Source organism: Arachis hypogaea, chromosome 13, assembly GCF_003086295.3.
Source record: "Arachis hypogaea cultivar Tifrunner chromosome 13, arahy.Tifrunner.gnm2.J5K5, whole genome shotgun sequence".
Taxonomy (NCBI): Eukaryota; Viridiplantae; Streptophyta; class Magnoliopsida; order Fabales; family Fabaceae; genus Arachis; species Arachis hypogaea.
Genome location: NC_092048.1, coordinates 14,062,179 through 14,075,715, shown reverse-complemented (window position 1 = coordinate 14,075,715; position 13,537 = coordinate 14,062,179). Strand labels below are relative to the sequence as shown.

General features: G+C 35.3%; 2 protein-coding genes across 2 annotated transcripts; both read left to right on the top strand.

The window, feature by feature from the left end:
- Nucleotides 1-3,918: 3,918 nt before the first annotated feature.
- LOC112737369 (purple acid phosphatase-like) lies at nt 3,919-7,906 on the top strand. The gene is made up of 8 exons (XM_025787242.3): nt 3,919-4,160; nt 4,604-4,807; nt 4,929-5,040; nt 6,219-6,448; nt 6,526-6,664; nt 6,948-7,168; nt 7,255-7,376; nt 7,478-7,906. Exons 1-8 carry the CDS (start codon nt 3,963-3,965, stop codon nt 7,680-7,682), a joined length of 1,431 nt encoding a protein of 476 aa, XP_025643027.3. The 5' UTR covers nt 3,919-3,962; the 3' UTR covers nt 7,683-7,906.
- Nucleotides 7,907-10,948: 3,042 nt separating this feature from the next.
- Nucleotides 10,949-13,316, top strand: LOC140177452 (uncharacterized). Its single transcript, XM_072210558.1, has 4 exons — nt 10,949-11,431; nt 11,740-11,850; nt 12,098-12,181; nt 12,369-13,316. The coding sequence occupies exons 1-4, from the start codon at nt 10,949-10,951 to the stop codon at nt 13,314-13,316; spliced, it is 1,626 nt and encodes a 541-aa protein (XP_072066659.1).
- The last annotated feature ends 221 nt before the right edge of the window (nt 13,317-13,537 follow it).

Here is a 13,537-nt window from a genome sequence, read left to right as displayed (position 1 = left end):
GCTTCACCGCTTCATCACTCATATTCTGACTCCCCAAAGCGGCTCACACAACCGAGTAACATTTTCTGACTGTCTCATCTTATTTGCTTTGGTTACCTCTACTCCTATATCCTTTGGTTATATTATGATTAGGCACATGTGGGATTCTGTTAGAAGTACCAGAAAGGCTAACCTGCCTTATGGTATGTTTTTAACTAGAATATTTGAGTACTTTAAAGTTGATTTGTTAAATGAGGCTGTAGAAAACAAGGTGTCTTCAATCAGAGGAGGAGGAGCAACTAAGGAAACCAAAGGGCGAAAATCTGCTGCATCGGATAGTGACTATGAAGGCAGACCATAATCTTCCAAAAGAATCAAGTCCATCAAACAGATTTTGGGAGAATTTTCGAACATGGCAGACTTGATGTTTTGGTCCCACAAAGAAGCCCGCAAGCAAGCTTATGAGAGTGAGAAAGCTTGGAAAAATTGCAAAGACATGGTCAATCTGATGATGGAACGTTTTAAAGAAGATTTAAGAGATGACAGTGAAGGAGATGCTAAAGAAGAAATTAATTTTTCTGATGATTAGTGACTGTTTTTACTCTGTTTGATATTGGCTCCATTAGGCTCAATCTGTTTTTTGTAGGGCATGACTTGATACTCACTGCTCTAGGATACTGTGATATGCTTTTGCTACTTTACTTTGAATATTTTGCTATGTTGATCATGTTTTGTGCAGGTGCCCCCATGATGACAAAAGGGGGAGGAAATTTATGTTCCAAAATTGAAATTGGAACAAAACAGGGGCTGAAAAAATAGGGGATGAAATTTTCAAAATTGAATGAGAACAGGGGATGAAATTTTCAAAATTGAAAATTTATGATCACCCTTGATTCAAAGAATGCATGTGTTCAAAGAATGAATGTTGATATAGCATTTGTTTTACTGTGGTCACTGCTGTTTGAACTGCATGAAGCATTTGGTTTATCATGATTAGTTAATACTCATTTGGCATTTGGTTTATAATGATGTTTGATTTATCTTTGATGCCTGGCTGTTGATTCATCATTGATAAACTTATTAAATTGAAAACTTATTTTTGGCAGTTCCTTTAAATTGTGTAATGTATCAAAACTGCCTTGTTTTGATCATGTGTACTTCAAATATTTTTACCATCATTTTGTTTTGCTCTGATATACTAACAGGAAATGTTTGGAAAATATTTGGATAAATTTTTGTTTGTATGAAAAAGTTTGAGCAGTAAATCAGTTTATGATATCAAATGAGTTTTGATTATCAATTAAAACTGCTCATAGATCAAGCATTTAGCATCATAAAATATGCTAAATAACATTGTTACTTGAACCTTGATTTAAATGTTACAGGTTAGTGCTTCCCTTGGTAAAATAAGCATGCATCAAGGGGAGCTATGTGACATTTAGAAAGGGGGAGAAATTCAAATTCAAAGGGAGTATTCTTTACTTAATATCTAAATTTCTTTCCATTTCAATTTTAATAATGTTTGTCATCAAGGGGGAGATTGATGAGTTTGGAAAACTCTTATTTAATTTTGATGATGAACAAACATTATTAAAATATTTAATTACAAAATTATTAATTTGATCTTAACTCATACTTACTAAATTAATAATTTTGTTGTGCAGATTTTATGTTGGGCCGAAAAATGAGTTTCTGGTTTAAGCCCAATGATCAGCCTTGCTACATGTTTCTCATACCATGAGGCTGAAATATTAAATGGGCCAAAATAAATATTATTGTTGCAAGCCCAAACAGATGCTTTCTTATGTGTTCTATGCTTGATCCAAAAAATTCATCAGGAAAGCAAATGTTAACTAATTGGGCCAGCTTTAATTTCAATACTACAAGCCCAAGTCTTATTAGTGATGAATGGTTCCAAGCCTGGTCCGAAACTAAGAAAGCAAATTGGCTTCATGGTTTCCAACGGATTCCATTGCTTGCTAAGAATGGATTTCAAAACTTAATAAGCTAGCATTGGAAACATGAGAGAGAACTTGACTTTGATTTGATAGGGAATCATTATGATTAATGCTATACGCTACTCAAAGCAAGGAAAGTAAAAGCAATCTATCAATATGTTTCAATTTCATTTAATTGCTTTTACTTTAACTTCACATTCTCTCTCATCTCTTTCTTCTTCTTCCTTCGGTCCTTGTCCAGGAAGTTATGGACGCTATGCTCATCAACCAAGAAAAGGAAGAAGTTGCATGCATCAAGACCATCAAGCTAATGATGGCAAGAAAACATTCTAAAATAAAAATGAGCTGTGGCTGAGATATTCACCATATTTGGTTAGATTTGGTGAGGTATCTTGAGCCTTTCATGCTCAAAAATGGACGTTGAAGATTCGGCCAGCATGGAGGAGATTCTTGAAGCATGGCTTGTCTTTGATTCTGTTTAACCACCACAGGGAGTAGCTAGAGTGGCGAAGTGATGGTTGAGGCAGAGATTGAAGCAGATGAAGTCATTATCATCATGAAGCATCAAGGGCCAGAAATCCATCTTGGAGAGCAAGCCAAGGATGGAGAGCTCGGATTGATGAAGGGTGATGATCAAGAAAGGTCTAGAGGTAATTGCATGTTGGATTTTGCATGGTTATCTCTTCTCTCTCTATGTGGCCGAACCGTTTTTGTTTGTTGAAGGAGGAAGAAGTTGGTTTGGGTGTTGGCTTCAATAAGTGGAGGCTTCCCTCTTCTATATTAAGAGAGAACAGCCACTGTTTGGAGCAAGGAGTAAGATTTGAGAGTGCAAGGCACAGAAGTCTCAGAGCTACCTAAGCTAACAGTTTTTTCTTCTCCTTCAATGTATTCAGTTTTGTATTTTTCTGTTTAATTTTGTCATGTCTTGAGTCTCATGGAAAAAGGCAAACAGTGAGGTTTGTATGAAAAAGCCATAGAGCGAAAAAAGGCAGAGAGTGCAAAATTAAAAGAAAAAGTCATAGATGTCTTAGAGTTCCTTTGTTCATCTATGTTGTGTTTCATGATTCTGTGGGAATCCCCTTGTAAGTTGGATTAGCACTTTACAGTTTGTAATCAAGTTGATTATAGTGAAATTCCATCATTGTTGTGATAGAGACTGGATGTAGGCTGCACTGCACTTAGCAGCTGAACCAGGATATATCTGGGTGTAATCTTTCTTCTCTCCTACTCCATTTCTGTTTACTACTGCACAGAAGCAAAAACTAAAATGTCTCGTGCCAAGTGACGAGACAAAACAAAAAGTCTCGTGCCTAGGGACGAGATAAAAGAAAAAGTCTCGTGTTCAGAGACGAGCCAGAACAGAAAAAGTCTCCTCTGAGTTTAGCAAGTGTTAGCAAAATAAAAAATGGGCTAAGATTCAACCCCCTTCTCTTAGCCACTGAAACCATCAATTGTGTTGCTCGCTTCTTAACAAATTTTTATGAACTATGAATTTCTAATTTTTAGATATTTTAACATTAAGAATATAAGATATTAAATAAAAGCATACAAATAGTTTAATATCTAACAACATTCATTTTTTCTTTTTGATATTATAACAACATTCAAATCTATCATCGTTTGAATGGTGATTTTAAATGAGCCTTTCTTCAACTCTACTAAAGACATAGATAAGTACTTGAGACAAGAGGTATTGTTTATATAACACACATGTGTTTGGTTGCGAGCATGTTTTGTAAAATTTTCTGAGGTAGTGTCTCTTGTACTTTATAGGATAAATCCTTTCTCCTAACATATTTAATCCATTTATTTTCAATGTCTAGCATTAAATCAATTATCGAGAAAAAATGATTAACAAAAATACAAGCCCTATAAATACCCAATAGCAAGAGCCATTAACGGTATAACTATTACTAAAAATCCCAAAGCTATAAATACATAAACACCATAACATGCATACAAGAACTGTGGTGTAAATTAATTCATTTGAGTAAATTATTATTATAGTAGTTTGAGAAAAAAACAATGCATCCTTTGGGTTCTTCCCCATCATCATGTTTTGTAGCATTAGGTTTAGTTGTAGGTTTTTTGGTTCTAAATGTGGCAGTTTTGTGCAATGGAGGTTCAACAAGCTCCTTTGTTAGAAAAGAGGAGAAGACTGAAGATATGCCACTTGATAGTGATGTCTTTGCTGTTCCTCCTGGTCATAATGCTCCTCAACAGGTATATACCAAAAAAAAAAAAATTTTGCAAAAACAGGTTGTTTTTTCATAATTAAAAATATAGAAAATGATAAAAAAAAAAGGTTGTTTTTTCATAATCTGCAAAAAAATTAGATACATCTTGAAATTAATTTGTATGACTTATTTTGAGAAAATTTACATTTTTTAAAACCACACACAAATTTTTTCGGTTATGTTTTTTCCCCTTTTAATCTGTTCTTGATATTTTTTTATTTCTGTTTTCACTATTTTATAGAGTATTCAAAAATTTTATTTTAAAAGATAAATATTTTTATTTGTTTCTGTATGTGTCTTGAACAAAGTTGGGTTTATTTTATTTGTAAAGTGAATTAATCAATAGGATAAATGGTATACTTTGGTTTGATTAGTTCTTGTGATTTAGTCTTCTGACATTTTTAAAATACTAATGTATAAATTAAAAAGGTTCATATAACACAAGGTGATCTTGAGGGGAAGGCAGTGATTGTGTCATGGGTGACAATGGATGAAAAAGGGTCAAACCAAGTTCGTTATTGGAGTGAAAAAGACAAAAGCAAACCAAAGGTTTCTAATGGAAAAGTTGTTACTTATAAATATCACACTTACAAGTCTGGTTATATTCATCATTGTACCATCAAAAAATTGGAGGTATATTCCATTTACTTCTTTGTTATTGTGTTTCTAGTTCTAGTTAAGATTTTGCCTTATGGATTAATTTTTTATCATTATTAGTAATAATTTTTTTTATATATTTATTTCTTTTTTATAGCACAACACCAAATATTACTATGAGGTTGGAACTGGAAAATCAGCACGTCAATTTTGGTTTATGACTCCTCCAGAAGTTGGTCCTGATGTGCCATACACATTTGGGGTCATGGGTAAGTGTCTTTTTTTTTTTTAATTTAATTTTACGCAAATTCCCAAACCAATTTTGATACTCATCTTTAAGGTTCCGTTTGATCAGTTCTTATAGACAGATTGATATAAATGCGGAAAAAAATGTTTGAGAAACAATGAAAAAATAATTCAAAACACTCCAAAATTATTTTATTTTACATTTTTTAATTATAACTAAAATAATTAGATAATATTAGATGTAATAAATGTATAATTATAGATGTTATATATATATAATATTTATAACTAGAATAACTTAACATTTGTTAAGTTAAATAAAGTAAATTTAGGTTATTGTCTGCTTAACATTATTCAACGTGAATATACAGTAAAATATAGACCAAAAAATATATTTTTTTTTTATATCTTATTTGATGAATAAAAAAGATTACAAATAACCATGTTATCACTTTTTCACCTTTTGTTATACATTTGAACCTTATATCTAAATATAGAAAAATAATAATTCCATTCCTATTTTTGGACATGTATTACTTCAAATATGATTTTTTATATTTGTATATTTTCATGAATTTATATAAAAAAAAAAAGTGACTATCAAAAAAAGAGTGGAATAACATAAATTTAAAATTTTTTATTAATAATAATTTGAGAGTATATGTTAGCTGCAGGTGTTCAAAACTCGTTCCGGCCTGGATCTGAGACATATTTTGTTGGATTTGAATTTCCATTTTTTTAGCCCGTGTTATTTTCGGGTCGGGTTTGTGTTTGCTCCGGGCCACCCGACCCAGCCCGAAGTTTATTTTTTTCAATACGAGATTATATATTTGAGTTAATTAGTAATGTTATATTATATTTTTATAATTTAATTAATATTTTTTATATTATCTGGTATTATTTTTTATTTAAAATAATTTATTTTGATATAAATATGATATAATATTTGTTAAATTTATTTTTTAAAAGTAAAATTTTATTATTTTAATATATAAAATTTATAAATTTCTATATATTAATGTTTTATCGGATTGACCCGGTTCTTTTTTTTTTTTTATAATTTTGAATCGGGTCAAAATAGATCCGTTGGTCTTTTAGGGTTGGGTCTGGATCTACTTAAATTCGGTCCATGAACACCTTACTTAGCTGAATCTTAATTTTTATTAATTGTTGTGGAAATTGATGTACGTATTTATTACAGGGGATCTTGGACAGACTTATGATTCAAATGCAACACTTACTCACTATGAAAATAGCCCAAGTAAAGGACAAGCTGTTTTATATGTTGGAGATCTGTCTTATGCTGATAACCACCCTAATCATGATAACGTTAGATGGGATACTTGGGGAAGGTTTGCTGAAAGAGTTGTTGCTTATCAACCTTGGATTTGGACTACTGGCAACCATGAACTTGATTTTGCTCCTGAAATTGTAAGCTTCAATATTTCTCCCTCTTAACAATAATATCCAACCGAGTTTTGAATGTTCTTTTGATGAATTTGTTGAAGGGTGAAAACATTCCTTTCAAGCCATTCACCCATCGTTACCATGTTCCTTATAAAGCATCAAATAGCACTCAACCCTTTTGGTATTCAATCAAGAGAGCTTCAGCATACGTTATTGTCTTGTCTTCATATTCGGCATATGGTAATAAAAAATCTTTAACTTTAAATTCTAAATGATAAATCTAAATACTAAAGTTGGCTAATTAAAAATTGATTCTTCATACTTTTTCTAATACTTTTACTATCTCAGGTGATAAAAATGTTTTTATGTGAAAATAATAATTAAAACAGTTTAATCAAACATGTCAAACTATCTAATAATTTTTAGCTATCATATTCACTTAAAGACATTTTCACGCGAATAGTCACTATTATTGCATTCAATTTTGTTATGATAATCTAATTAATCTTCAAAATCATTTTAGGAACATATACACCTCAATACCAATGGCTATTAGAGGAGCTACCAAAAGTTAACAGGTCAGAGACTCCATGGTTGATTGTTCTTGTACATTCACCTTGGTACAACAGCAACCAGTATCACTACATGGAAGCCGAAACAATGAGAGTAATGTTTGAACCATGGTTAGTAGAGAACAAAGTTGATGTCGTATTTGCCGGCCATGTTCATGCCTATGAACGATCTGTAAGTACTAATACGACATAGTTTTACACAGTCATCTAATCAAATTCAGAAAGATAAACAAATAATGACAATTTTACACGAATCAGGAACGAATCTCGAATATTGCTTACAATATTCTAAACAAAAACTGCACACCAGTAAGAGATCAATCAGCTCCAGTATACATAAACATTGGTGATGGAGGGAATGTTGAAGGCTTAGCAATCAAGTAAGCTAGATTCTAGATTTACAATAACATAGTGAGTCATATGAATATTTTATGAGTGTGTTTAATTTGTTTCTGATATGAACATTGTTTTGAGAGTGCAGCATGACAGAACCACAGCCAGATTACTCAGCACACAGGGAGGCTAGCTTTGGACACGCCATTTTCGACATAAAGAACAAGACACATGCTCGCTATAGCTGGCATAGGAATCAAGATGGATATGCAGTGGAAGCTGATTCTATGTGGTTTTACAATAGATTTTGGCACCCTCTTGATGATTCCACTACTAAGAAAGCTTCTCAGTAACCATAGATGCAAGAATGGTAGTTTTATCTGGCTCATTTTGATTCTATTAAGATTCTAGCCTAATATATAGGCCAATTTAGGGAAGAACGTTCAGTTAAAAGGAAGGCAAAAAGATTGAAATAGGAGTATGAACTTTGTTATCCTCTAATTCTCAATTTTGTTTTTCAATACTAGCTGAAGTTATATTTTTAATTCAATTTTTGAATTGTAACAGATTTAATATATATATAGTTTTCCTATATGTATAAACCTACTTTTAGACTTGGACACCAAATAAATAAGAAATAGAATAAGAAAAGTAAAAAGAAAAAAAAAACAAGAAAAGAAATTGAAATTCACAACTAGTGTAGATACAAAAGAAAAAGTAGAAATGATTTTTCTAAATAGATAAACTTCTAGAATGGATTAAATAGCAAGGGAAAGTTGAAAAGGTATGACACACACTTTTAGCCCAATATCTGCTCCCTATCCTGGCTCTTTTTTTTTTTTAAAAAAAATGAAAGGTAAGTAAAAATTATATAACTAGATTTGATAGTGAATGATACACATACGTGCTTATATTATATCCAAATAACATAATAAAAATGGTAAAATCTAAAGGAGTTGATCACGTTAAAATTTCTAATGCATGTCCAAAATCCAAAATGTCACTTGTATCCTGCAAGTGAAGCCAAAGAAGGGACAAGGATGAAGGATGTTATAAAGTGGGGGAGTGCTAGGTAAACAATAACTATTTTGAACAACATGAATAACCACCAATCAAATAAAAATATACTACACCCTAATTTAATGTTACTAATTAAATTTATTCTTTTAACCCTATTAATTCACATTATTTACACATTGTTTAAAAATGTTGTTGGTTACCTATACTTTTCCTATAAAGTGAGGATCTCACCATGTGCCACCTAATCATCAATGCAACACAAACACTTTTTCTTTGGAATAGAATTTACAGAGGGGTTTGTTCTACCATGGTTGTTTAAAATGGAGCTAGGATTAATAGTTTGTGTTTAGAAACTTTATTATGACAGAATAACTGTTGATTTGATTTGATAATACTAAAATTACTTTTGCAAGTTTGTAACTATGAAATGGACATGAATTTTGTACTAAACTTATAAAAGAATTAATGGTGGACCTTCCTTCATATTGCAGGTACGGCCAAACAAGCAGCCAATGCTCTTTCCAAGTGAATTACAGCTTCAGCCATAGTTGGCCTGTCTTGAGGCGCTGCGCGCGCACATTCTGTTGATAAATACCACACATACTCCTCAGCAGCTTTTGGGGATGGCATTCTTAGATCCAAAACCTTGAAAATCTCATCTTGATCAATATATGGTACTGCAAAACTTGTCAAATGTCTTTGTTCCCCATCATCATCTTTATGTATGACTTTGCATCATTAGTATTTCTAGCAAAACTGTTGAGTTAAGTTTGATTTTGGGCTAATATGTGATGACAAACATTATTTGGGGTGAAAGCCCAAGTTAGTGTAATGTGTATGCTAAGTGATGTAGGCCCACTTGTATGATTGCTTCAGTCTAAATTAGTGTAGCTTCAGCAACTTAAGGCATTATAGTTCCAACACTTCAGCCCATTACTTGCTAATTGAGAAACAAATCAGTATATGAGCCAAGAGAGAGAGCACCGAACAAAAAGAGAAAAAAGAGAAGGACATCTGTCAACATCAAGGACAGCTGGGGCTCTAGCAAAGCAACAAGACACAAGGACAACTCCACTACTCCAAGGACATCAGTAAAGCAAATTTCAGAATTTGGGAGAGTAAACACAAAGTTGCAAGAGAGCAGAGGTAGTGGTGCAGCTCCTCGGATAGCAGATGCAATGGAGCAAAGGGAGAAAGAAATGCATGCCAAGAAAGACAGTAACTCCAAGGACAACAGAGGTTGGTGGAGCAGCTCCTCCAACAAGCAGCGTTAGTGGAGCAGAATGGAAAAAGGACTGCATGCCAATGGACACAGCTCCAACGGGTTGATAGTACAAGGAATTGGAAGAGGCAAATTAGAGAGCAATCTGAAGATATATAACCAACCTCATTCCAACATTTGAAAACAAGAAAAAGAGAGCACATTCAAGAGCATCATCTCAACATTTGAGCTGAATTCTTTTTTTTCTACTAGAGCTTCATTTCTGAATTTTTATGTTATGGCTATCTAATGTCATCTTTCTGTAATTGAGAAAAAGGCTAATTATGTGAGTAGTAAAAGCCATGAGAGAAGAGGCAAAAGAGATGCATGAAAAAGCCAAATGAATTCTGTTTGTGTAATTTTGTTTCTGTGAACTAAGGTTTATTCCCCTTGCCAAGTTGGAATAGCACTTGGTGGTAAATTGAATCTGCGGATTCTCCTTGCCAAATTGGGATAGCACTTGGTGTTTTTGAATCTGGCTAGGTTCTCCTTCCAAGTTGGGACAGCACTTGGGTTGCTAGGCTTTGGAGTAAAAAGTTTAGTGGAAGATACTAGATGAATTGGGTTGTAATTCATTAGTATTGGTGTTTATAATCTGTTTGATTATAGTAAAAATTTCACCATGGTTGTGGTGGAGACTGTATGTAGGTTTCATGGCACTTAGAAACCAAACCAGGATACATGCTGGCCTCTATCTCTTCTTTCCTTCTCTGTTTTATTTCTGAGTATGAGACAAAACGAAAAAATCTCCTGCATATTTAGCTTCCGCGAAAATAGAGCTTGAAAAGTTAATTTTGAGCTAACTCGATTCAACCCCCCCTTCTCAAGTTCAAACAGTTCCATCAAAAATAATTCCGAAACTATAAACATCACTTTTTGTGGTTATCCCTTTGAGTTATGTAGTATTCAGGGTCCAAGCAGCCTTGGTGTGCCAGCTGCTTTAACTGAAAGATTTGTGTCCTCATCTTCAGGACCCTTCAATGAGATTCCAAAATCACACAATTTTCCTGTCTACTTGAAATCCAATAATATATTGGATGACTTTGTGTCGCCATGTATGATCGGTGGGACAGCATAGTGGTGGAGGTACTCTATTCCCCTTGCTGCATCCATTGCTACCTTGATCCGTGCTGGCCATGACATTAGAACAAAAGAACTTTGGAGGAAGCTGAACTGACCATACTCTCTTTATCAATGCTTTTGTGCTTCCAATTGCAACTGAGAAAATCATTTTAGGTGATATTTGGTTGGAAACTTTGGATACACACTTGGTGAAATACAAAAAGAAATTCTATCACCTTTTTAGATGGGGATCAGTTGGTGACTTTGCAAGGGGAAATGAACCATATACCAGCACAAGCACAGTTCCATCAGCTCAAACGGCTGAACCACACGAAGGAAATTGTGGCATTATATACTCTGCAGCTCCAACCCGCTCCTGGCAAGGACCTCACTCCATTTGTATTACCTGCTGATTTACAGCTCAAACTTACACAGTTGCTGCATACTTGTAGGGTAGTATTTCAGAATCCACAGGGCCTTCCTCCACCTCGTTCTCATGATCATGCAATCCCACTTGTGCCTAATGCACTGCCGGTCAAAGTTAAGCCATACAGATATCCTCACAGCCAAAAGTCTGAAATAGAGCGCATAGTGGCTGACATGCTGGCAGAGGGTATTATACTGCCAAGCACTAGCCCGTTTTCCTCATCAGTTCTTTTGGTTAAAAAGAAAGATGGCTCTTGGCGTTTTTGCACATATTATCGCGCTTTGAATGCGGTCACAGTTAAAGATTCATTCCTGATGCCAACGGTGACTGAGGTTTTAGATTAATTGTTTGGTGCCCGCTACTTCTCCAAATTGGACTTGCGATTCGGGTATCACCAAATCAGAGTCCGCCTCGAGAACTACTTTAAGACTGCTTTTTGCACACACCAAGGTCTCTACGAGTGGTTGGTAATGCCATTCGGTTTGACGAATGCACCGGCTACGTTCCAAAGCTTGATAAACTCCATCTTTGCTATGGCATTGCGCAAGTTTGTTCTCGTTTTTCTTATGACATATTAGTTTATAGTCCGGATTGGCAATCACACTTAAACCATTTGATGCACGTGTTGCATATTCTGAAGTGCAATGCATTATATGCTAAACTATCAAAGTGTTCCTTTGGTAAAATGGAAGTGGATTATTTGGGACATGTTTCCCATCAAGGGGTCCAAGTTGATGAGTCTAAGGTTCAGGCAATAAGGGAGTGGCCGGTTCCTACCTATCTTAAGCAACTGCGGGCTTTTCTTGGTTTGGCCAGTTATTATAAAAAATTCATCCGGCAATTCCACCTTGTCCAATGCTCCAGTTTTGGCACCGCCTGATTTTTATAAGCCTTTTGTTTTGGAGACGGATGCCTCAGGGACCGGGATTGGCGCGGTTTTAAGCCAAAGGAGTCACCCAATTGCTTATTTCTCTAAGAAACTATCAGTTACTATGCAGAGACAATCAGTATATGCACGTGAGATGCAGGCAATTCTAGCTGCGGTGTCTAAATTTTGGCACTACTTGTTGGGTCATCAATTTGTAATACGAACAGACCATAAGAGCCTTAAAGAGTTACAAGCACAGACGATCCATACCCTGGAACAACAGCATGGTTGGCTAAATTACTTGGGTACAATTTTACAATTGAATACAAGAAAGGATGCGAAATTAAAGGCGTGGATGGGCTGTCTCGTGCCTTTTTGGAGCTTACCACGATTACCGACAGTCTGTTGCCATTGTGGCTTTTAGGCCAGATGTGGCTTTCTCAGAGACGGAACAATGCTCTGGCCGGCTGCAGCAACTCCACGAGTTATGGTACTGGGATGATCGCATTGTAATCTCGGTTGGCTCTCCTTTAATTCAACAGCTGCTGCATCTAAGCCATGACTCTTTGATAGGAGGACATGGTGGGTATAAGAAAACTCTGGGCAGATTAGCTGCACAATTCTTTTGGAAGGGAATGTCTTCATCTATTCGCAACTATGTCAAAGCTTACAACATTTGCCAACAGGCAAAGTATAGTACACAACCACCCGCAGGGCTCCTTGAACCACTGCCGATTCCCTCACACATTTGGCAGGACATCTCGATGGATTTTATCATCGGCCTTCCGATATCCCATGGTTGCTCGGTTATTTTAGTGGTGATCGATAGATTATCAAAATTTGCCCATTTTATTCCGCTGCCCACTGATTACACAGCTCCTAAAGTGGTAGAAGCCTTTGTTCAAACCGTGGTGAGTGTGCATGGAATTCTCCATTCAATTATTTCAGACCGTGATAAAGTTTTTACTAGTAAGTTCTGGGAGCAATACTGTGGAACTCATGGTATCACATTGGCTAGAAGTTCAGCGTATCACCCCGAGTCAGATGGCCAAACTGAGGTCCTTAATCGGTGCTTAGAAATGTATCTACGATGCTACACTCAAGAGAACCACAAGGATTGGTTCAAGCTTCTACCATGGGCTGCCTATAGTTACAATTCCTCTTTTCACTCGGCCATTGGCATGACGCCATTCAAGGCGGTCTTTGGGAGAGATCCTCCTTCTCTCCTCAAATATGAACCAAGACCATCAGACACTCCATCATTGCAAGAACAGCTACTACAGCGGGACATGGTCCTTGTGACATTGAGGAGAAACTTAGAACAGGCGCAACAACGAATGAAGCCGTAAGCAGATCGCAAGCGGCGTGAGGTTGACTTTTAAATTGGTGATTTTGTTTATGTCAAATTGTAGCCGTATTGACAAAATTTGGTGGCACTTCGAAAGAACCAGAAATTGTCCATGAGGTATTTCGGCCCTTTTTTGATTAGTGCTCGAATTGGGAAAGTGGCATATAGGCTTGCTCTGCCCCCTACAGCTAAGATCCACCCGGTTTTTCATATTTTCTTATT